Here is a 9,277-nt window from a genome sequence, read left to right on the forward strand (position 1 = left end):
TTTTGTTCTCAAGGATTATTTTTTTTGCGTTACCGGCTTCTTTTTTTTTTTTTTTTTTTTGCAGTATGCTATTACCATTGTTTTCTCAATGGATATGTTTCTACCTTGTTTTACATATATCTGATAAAGGTGATGTGCGGATCGTTGCAGTGTATTTTAAGTATCTTGATTTTTGTCTTCAGTTTCTTGGATTGTTTTTTGCGAATAATAGTGTTAAAATTTTATCTTCTGTTAATTTTTGTTACCCATGTCAAGATTTTGTTTTTCTGCTGTGGGTGATAATACTTACCGTTAGAAACTACTGGCGATATAGGACAGCCAATTTATTACATTTTTCGTCCTTTCATGTAGAGGTTTAACCACCTTTATCAGCTGCTTAGGATAGCCTTGATTTTCTAACACTGTCGGTAATATAAACCAGGAGAAAGAATAATGAACAAAGGAATTGCATGAGGCTTTCCCAGTCCCAACATTATTTAAGTGACACGATGCACAGAGTGATCGCTTATTGAACAACTACAAATGATCACAAGCTCACTGAAATGCAACTTGCTGTGTTCATCTATGAGATCCAGAGTCCGTAGATAACAACGCTCAAATTGATGCTGTATTCTTTGACTACGGGAAGGCATTCGATACAGTTCCGCACTTGGGGAATAGCAGTTCGCTAGTAGCCTAATCTCAGTAATACTTCGTTCTTAAGGGGGCAAAATACCTTATGTAAACTAACTTCGGGAGCGCATTGAAAGAGTGTTGCAGAGCCGTTACCTTTCAGAACAGAAATATAATTGGTTTGGTAGATGTCGGAAGCTTACTGAGACTATTCGCAGATGATGCTGTTGTATACAGAAAAGTTGTAGCGTCAGAAATGTGTGCCGAAATGCAGGAAGTTCCATGCAATATGGATGCATGATGCAAAGACTGGCAGTTCAAATGGCTCTGAGCACTATGTGACTTAACATCTGTGGTCATCAGTCCCCTAGAACGTAGAACTACTTAAACCTAACCAACCCAAGGACATCACACACATCCATGCCCGAGGCAGGATTCGAACCTGCGACCGTAGCGGTCACGCGGTTCGACTGGCAGTTGACCGTCAACGTAAATAAAAGTAATTTTGTCCAACCAAATTAATTTTAAAGCGGAATTTTACGTGCCCATGCGATAGAGTGGGCGAAAATTAGTCTTGTGCGCTATTAGTTTTATAGTTGTGAGGGACAGTAAGTCACGGAAACTAACCAGTACTTCAGCAGCGCCCTCTCCCGCCCTGACCTCTACTGCCATGCAGCAGTGCTGCTCATTCGCTACTGGAGTACTGGTTTTATAGTGCTTTATCGTGTTTCCTGCCCCTGTTAATACATATGGACAAAGCAAATATCGCACTGGACTAATTTGGGACCCCTCTATCAAGTAGGCAAGCAACGGCCTTGCCGCAGTGGATACACCGGTTCCCGTCAGATCACCAAATTTAAGCGCTGTCGGGTCACTATGCGCTGTTGCCATTTTTCGGGGTGCACTCAGCCTCGTGATGCCAATTGAGGAGCTACTCGACCGAATTGTAACGGCTCCGTTCAAAGAAAACCATCATAATGACCGAGAGAGCGGTGTGCTGACCACACGCCCCTCCTATCTTCGTCACGTATCCCAATCGATGGATTGGTTGGGGTGGACCACACATATCCCAATCGATGGATTGGTAGGGGTGGACCAGTTCCATGGCCAGCAAGGTCACCAGATCCGACACCTCTCGACTATTTTCTGTTGTGTAGTATGAAGAGTATGGTGTGTGGCACACCTGTCACTTCAGCGGAGGACATTATTGCTGAGCCCACGAAGCGATTGAAATACTTCAAAGACAACCGCGCGTACTTGCTCATATGCGTGAGAGTCAGCATAGTCGATGTAAGCTTCGCAGTGACGTTGGAGGTGTGCAATTCGATGCCCGTCTGTAATGTAGCCAGCGCGATGTGCTACTCATGTTGTGTATACACTACTGGCCATTAAAATTGCTACACCAAGAAGAAATTCACATGATAAACGGGTATTCGTTAGACACATATATTATACTAGAACTGACATGTGATTACATTTTCACGCAATTTGGGTGCATAGATCCTGAGAAATCAGTACCCAGAACAACCACCTCTGGCCGTAATAACGGTCTTTATACGCCTGGGCATTGAGTCAAACAGAGCTTGGATTGCGTGTACAGGTACAGCTGCCCATGCAGCTTCAACACGATACCACAGTTCATCAAGAGTAGTGACTGGCGTATAGTGACGAGCCAGTTGTTCGGCCACCATTGACCAGATGTTTTCAATTGGTGAGAGATCTGGAGAATGTGCTGAGTAGTCGAACATTTTCTGTATCCGGAAAGGCCCTTACAGGACTTGCAACATGCGGTCGTGCATTATCCTGCCGAAATATAGGGTTTCGCAGGGATGGAATTGAGGGTAGAGCCATGGGTCGTAACACATCTGAATTGTAACGTGCACTGTTCAAAGTGCCGTCAATGCGAACAAGAGGTGACCGAGACGTGTGACCAATGGCACCCCATACCATCGCGCCGGGTGATACACCAGTATGGCGATGACGAATACACGCTTCCAATGTGCGTTCACCGCGATGTCACCAAACACGGATGCGACCATAATGATGCTGTAAACAGAACCTGGATTCATCCGAAAAATGACGTTTTGCCATTCGTGCACCCAGGTTCGTCGTTGAGTACACCATCGCAGGCGCTCCTGTCTGTGATGCAGCGTCAAGGGTAACCGCAGCCATGGTCTCCGAGCTGATAGTCCATGGTGCTGCAAACGTCGTCGAATTGTTCGTGCAGATGGTTGTTGTCTTGCAAACGTCCCCATCTGTTGACTCAGGGATCGAGACGTGGCTGCTCGATCCGTTATAGTCATGCGGATAAGATGCCTGTCATCTCGACTGCTAGTGATACGAGTCCGTTGGGATCCAGCACGGCGTTCCGTATTACGCTCCTGAACCCACCGATTCCATATTCTGCTAACCGTCATTGGATCTCGACCAACGCGAGCAGCAATGTCGCGATACGATAAACCGCAATCGCGATAGGCTACAATCCGACGTTTATCAAAGTCGGATACGTGATGGTACGCATTTCTCCTCCTTACACGTGGCATCACAATAACGTTTCACCAGGCCATCCCGGTCAACTGCCGTCTGTGTATGAGAAATCGTTTGGAAACTTTCCTCATGTCAGCACGTTGTAGGTGTCGCCACCGGCGCCAACCTTGTGTGAATGCGCTGAAAACCTAATCATTTGCATATCACAGCATCTTCTTCCTGTCGGTTAAATTTCGCGTCTGTAGCACGTCATCTTCGTGGTGTAGCAATTTCAATGGCCAGTAGTATATTTGTGTAATGTGGAACGCGCGCACATCTCAGACTTCGAAGTTCTCCAGAACCCAAGCCGCGCGTTTCTTGATGTGGGTTCCTGTTTGAAACCCGATCAGTGTTGCTTTCTGCACAACATACTAACCATTGTTTGTGTTTCTTTGGGACACATGTAGATATTGTTTGCTGACGTTGATCCACTGCCATTTGACCCTGGGTATACCAGGCTGTAGTTGCTGTTGTGGTCTTGTTTGCAAGTGAGGTGGTACACAGCGAGGGGCTTGTGTGTGGACAGGTGATGGCGAGGACGCGGTGAGCGAGGCCATCATGAAACGCAGCCGCGGCGCCGGCGACCCGGAGGAGCTGCGTTCTGTGTCCAGCGAGGAGCTGCACCGCCGCCTCCAGCTGGTCGACCCCGAGATGGCGGCCAGCCTCCACCCCAACAACCGCCGCCGCATCATCAGGTGAGCTGCTAGCCGGCAGCGGCATCTTGCAGGCAGCACTGCCATAACTTCATGCCTTTACTGCGTTGTGCTGTCACAGCTAGAAATACTTTACGGTATACCAGTTAAGCCCGCACCCCTGTTCTTTACAGAATCTAATTCCCCAACATAAAATATGAAATCTCCTAAAGCACAATGTTGCAAATATAATGAATCGCCAAAGAAAATGGTATAGGCATGCCTTTCCAAATACGGAGATATCTAACATGAACAGTACGGCGCTGCGGTCGGCAACGCCCATAACAGCAATTGTCTGGCGCAGTTGTTAGATCCGTTACTGCTCCTACAATGATAGGTTATCAAGATTTAAGTGAGTTTGAACGTGGTGCTATAGTCGGCGCACGAGCGATGGGACACAGCACCTCCAAGGTAGCTATCAAGTGGGGATTTTCCCGTTAGACCATTTCACGTGTGTACCGTGAATATGAGGAATCCGGTAAAACATTAAATGCCGGCCGTTGTGGCCGAGTGGTTCTAGGCGCTTCAGTCGAGAACCTCGCTGCTGCTACGGTCGCAGGTTTGAATCCTGCCTCGGGCATGGATGTGTGCGATGTCCTTACGTTAGTTAGGTTTAAGCAGTAGGGGACGGATGACCTCAGATGTTAAGTTCCATAGTGCTTAGAGCTATTTGAACCATCAAATCTCCGACATCGCTGCGGCCGGAAAAAGATTCTGCAAGAATGTGACCAACGACGACTGAAGAGAATCGTTCAACGTGACAGAAATGCAACCCTTCCGCAAATTGCTGCAGATTTCAATGCTGGGCCATCAACAAGTGTCAGCGTACAAGCCATTCAACGAAACATCATCAGTATGGGCCTCCGGAGCCGAAGGCTCCTCGTGTACCCTTGATGACTGCACGACAGAAAGCTTTACGCCTCTCCTGGGCCCGTGTACACCGAAATTGATGACTGGAAACATGTTGCCTGGTTGTACGAGTCTCGTTTCAAATTCAATCGAGTGGATGGACGTGTACGGGTATGGAAACAGCGTCATGAATCCATGGACCCTGCATGTCAACAGAGGAATGTTCAAGCTGATGGAGGCTCTATTATGGTTTGGGGCGTTCGTTGTTGGAGTGATATGGGACCCCTGATACGTCTAGATACGACTCTGACACGTGACACGTACGTAAGCGTCCTGTCTGATCACCTACATCCATTCATGTTCATTGCGGATTTTGACGGACTTCCAGCAGGACAATGCGACACTCGACACGTCCAGAATTGCTACAGAGTGGCTCCAGAAACACTCTTCTGACTTCCAACACTTTCGCTGGCCGCCAAACTCCCCCGACATGAACATTATTGAGCATAAGCCAACTGAGCTACCCCAGCGCGACTTGCGACCCGTCCTCACAGCTTCAATTCTGCCAGTACCTCGTCCCGAGTTCGAGTCTCGGTCCGGCACACAGTTTTAATCTGTCAGGAAGTTTCATATCAGCGCACACTCCGCTACAGAGTGAAAATCTCATTCTCGATTATTGAGCATATCTGTGATGCCTTGTAACGTGCTGTTCAGAAGAGATCTTCACCCCCTCGTACTCTTACGGATTTATGGACAGTCCTGCAGGATTCATGGTGTCAATTCCCTCCAGCAGTACTTCACACATTAGTCGATTCCATGCCACGTGTTGTTGCGACGCTTCTGCGTGCTCTCGGGAGCTTTACACGATATTAGGCACGTGTACCAGTTTCTTTGGCTCCTCATTGTAGTTGGTAATAAAGAAATAAAAAATGAAATGATCAGACATGATTCTGAATACTGCGTGAACAATACAATTGTAGTAACGGATAACAAAATTTCCTTCCAACATTTTATGTTGGGCGCTGAATATCAACGAGAAAAATTTTGAATTTTGAAATTATGTGTAAATTTTGTTGGAAGTTCCGAAGTGCTCTCATTCCCAAATACTGTATGACTACACCCCAAGTATAGCGAGTGCAAGTATTACTTGCAGAGCAAACACCGACTGTTGAAATTAAGATTGTCAGGTCAGCCACAGGTCGCACTCAGTACGCTTTGTTGACTAGTTTCTCACTTTAATTTAATAAGAGCATCATCGGAAGGTCTGGAATTTGCATTTTAAAGTGCAGTAGTTGGCTGATTACATTGACGGAGCGGGCAATGTAATTAGCCCACTACTGTATTTTAAAGTCTAAATTAGAGAGTTCCTGATAATGCTCTTCTGAAATTAAAAATCAATCCGGTCAACAAAACGTGCTGAGTTCAAGTTGTGGCTGGCCTGGAAAAAGTAATAGTCCATGTAATTTGCCCGCCGTCAATACGGTGTCTCATAACATGTATGCAGTTTCTGACTTCAATATTTGTCATTTTGTGTTAACCTTTAACGTAAGATCATTCCTGTAAATGAGTAGATCATTAGTTAATTTTAGATTTGTAAATTCGGTCAGTAATTACATGAAGTACTCAAAAGCAGCCGTTAGACGGGCAACCTGCAACGAGGAGATTACGCCCGGTTTAGCCGTGTAATAATATAAAAGTAAATTAGAGTGTGACGTCTCATCGGTGGCGATCTCATTTGGGATACGGGTGCAACGCATGCCCGGACTGGACAATTTTAGGGAGAGGAAAGCGGCTTTCCGTTTTAAGAAACGAATCACCACCGTATTCACCTTAATCGATTCAGGGAAACCACAGAAAACAGAAACCTGGATGGCGGGGATAGGATTTGAACTCCTTTCCTCGCACATGCGAGTCTAGTGTCTTAACGACTGCAACAACTCCGTCGATTACTGCGTGCTCCTAGACGGAGGGGAAAAAAGTAGTGTACGTTACTATTCAAGCTATAACTGAAGAGCGAATTAAGCGTGGGTAATTTTCTGTGCTCAGTGAGAGCGTAATCATTGACTAAGCGATGATTAGCTTACTGCAGCAGTTGCATTTATAATCCTCGTTTGGGTTCTGTAGCACTTTATAGTTAGTGTGTTCGTAACACACTGTTACTATGGAAGTTCTCCGTTAAGCAAATGGCGATTCTTTTTTTACTGCTTCCATTCACACTCACTAAAAAGTATCATTTTTGATGAGTAATTTTTTATGGACGTAACTACATGTTCATTAGGAAACTACAAACTTCCAACAGCTAAAATAATTTTAGGCCTAATTTTTAGAAACGTGTAAATGTGTATCATTTTTTGCGGCAATAAGCGTCTATCTACAGAAGACAGGGCATAAAATGAATGACATACATGTTAACTAAAAAACAAAGTGTCCAGCTTGTGATTAGCGTGCATGTAGCTGCGCAGCGAAGCTGTCATAGTATTCGTACTAGGATTCGTCTTACGACCTATTCGTACACCTGAGTTTAAGCTTTAGTTCTCACATTGGTATGCTGTACAGTTTTCCTTAGAGAGTTTTAGTTGCCTTTAAGGTACTTTTAAGCATTTGCAATGAGACGGACACAAACTTCGTAATATAAAAATATTTGCGGCCTGCCCCGGCTTTGCACCGGTAGCGCTAACTATATACGGCCGGACGACTTCTCTGGAATAGCCGTAATAAATTATGTTCACAAAGCTTCCTCGTGGACAGAGGTCTAGATTACTAAGCCTTCATAAATGTACAATTGCACTTGGGTATAAGACAGGACTTTTGTACATAATTTGGTATGTAACTTACTGGGGTCATTGAATAAGTAATGCATGATATTTTTTGCTTACATCAGGTTGATTTCATTCAGGATTCCAATCACACCGAATTATTCCCCACGCTTTCGGCTTCAGAATCCTGTTTTTCAACATAATCCCCGTTCAGTGCGACGGCACCATGCTACCTCACTGGGAGGGCCCACATCCCTGCATGGTACCACTCTACTGGTCGACGTCGGAGCCAACATCAGGTTGCATCAACAAACTTACCATCATCCGCGTACGGCTTCCCGCGAAGTGCATCCTTCGTTTGGCCAAGTGGCTGAAAATCGGAAGGTGCGAGATACGAGCTCTAGGTTGGATGAGGACGATCAGTCGAATGAAACATTGTGAGCTCCTCGCGGGTGCGCAGACTTCTGTAAGGCCTTGTGTTGTCATAGAGAAGCAGAAGTTTCTTCGCATTTTTGTGTCGATGAAAACGCTGCGATCGTTTCTTCTGTTTCTTGAGGGAAGCACAGTCAACTTCCGAGTTGATCGTTGCAGCATTAGGGAAGACATCAACCAGAGTTATACCTTCAGTGTCCCAGAAGGATGTCGCCATGATCATACCGGCTTAGGCTGTCGTATTCAACTTTTTCTTTGGAGGTGAGGTGAGGTGGCGTGGCGCCACTCTATGGATTGCCGTGTTCTTTCCGGTTCGAAGTGATGAACCCATGTTTCATTGCCTGTGACGATGGTCGACAAAAAATTATTACCGTCAGTCCTATAATGGGCCAGCAATGCTGCACAAATGGTTCTTCGTTGCTCTTTACGGTCTTCTGTTAAACGACGGGGAGCCCAACGGGAACACACACCTTTGAGTACCCCAAATGGTGAACGAATGTGTCCGCACCATCAGCAGAAACGTCCAGCTGTGCAGCGAGGTTTCTCATTGTGATTCGTCGATCACCTCGAATGAGAGTGTCCGCACGTTCCAGCACTGCAGGACTCACAGTTGCTTGTGGCCGGTCGGTACGCGGGAGGTGGGACAGGTCTGCGCGCCCAGTGACTCAGCGTGCTTTTATTCACAGCCAAGTCTCCGTAGACCTTCTCCAACCGCCTATGAGTGTCTGCGATGCTCTGGTTTTCCGCCAAAAGAAAGTCAATGACAGCTTCCTGCTTGGAACGCACATCCGTTACAGACTCCATTTTTAAGGCTACATATAGCGCGGCCATCTATCGGAAGTTTTTGAACCAAAATTAAAAAAAAAATGAACACCTATATCTTTCCGTACATGCTCTGATTTCCCTTATTTTATCTCGGTGATAGTTCTTCCTTATGTAAGTCGGCGTCAACAAAATATTTCCGCATGCGGAGGAGAAAGTTAGTGTTTGGAATTTCGTGAGAAGATTCCGTCGCTGCGAGAAACGTCTTTCTTTTAATGATGTCCATCCCAAATCCTGCATCATTTCTGTGACACTCTGTCCCATATTTTGCGATAATACAAAATGTGCTGCCTTTCTTTGAACTTTTTAGATGTACTCCGTCAGTCCTATCTGGTAAGGATGCCAAACCGCGCAGCAGTGTTCTAAATGAGGACGGACAAGTGTAGTGTAGGCAGTCTCCTTAGTAGGTCTGTTACATTTTCTAAGTGTCCTGCCAATAAAACGCAGTCTTTGGTTAGCCTTCCCCACAACATTTTCTATGTGTTCCTTCCACTTTAAGTTGGTCGCAATTGTAATACCTAGGTATTTAGTTCCATTTACGGCTTTTAGATTAGACTGATTTGTCGTGTAACCGAAGTTTGAGTTCCT

At 45.7% G+C, this 9,277-nt stretch overlaps 1 protein-coding gene across 1 annotated transcript in view; it reads left to right on the forward strand.

The window, feature by feature from the left end:
* LOC124788749 (tRNA dimethylallyltransferase-like) overlaps positions 1-3,837 on the forward strand; it is a 501,805-nt gene extending 497,968 nt beyond the window's left edge. Inside the window, exon 4 of the mRNA XM_047256030.1 lies at positions 3,665-3,837. Within this exon, the coding sequence (XP_047111986.1) occupies positions 3,665-3,837 (173 nt within the window). The remainder of the gene's footprint in view (positions 1-3,664) is intronic.
* The last annotated feature ends 5,440 nt before the right edge of the window (positions 3,838-9,277 follow it).

This window comes from Schistocerca piceifrons, chromosome 3 (assembly GCF_021461385.2).
Source record: "Schistocerca piceifrons isolate TAMUIC-IGC-003096 chromosome 3, iqSchPice1.1, whole genome shotgun sequence".
NCBI classification, from domain to species: domain Eukaryota; kingdom Metazoa; phylum Arthropoda; class Insecta; order Orthoptera; family Acrididae; genus Schistocerca; species Schistocerca piceifrons.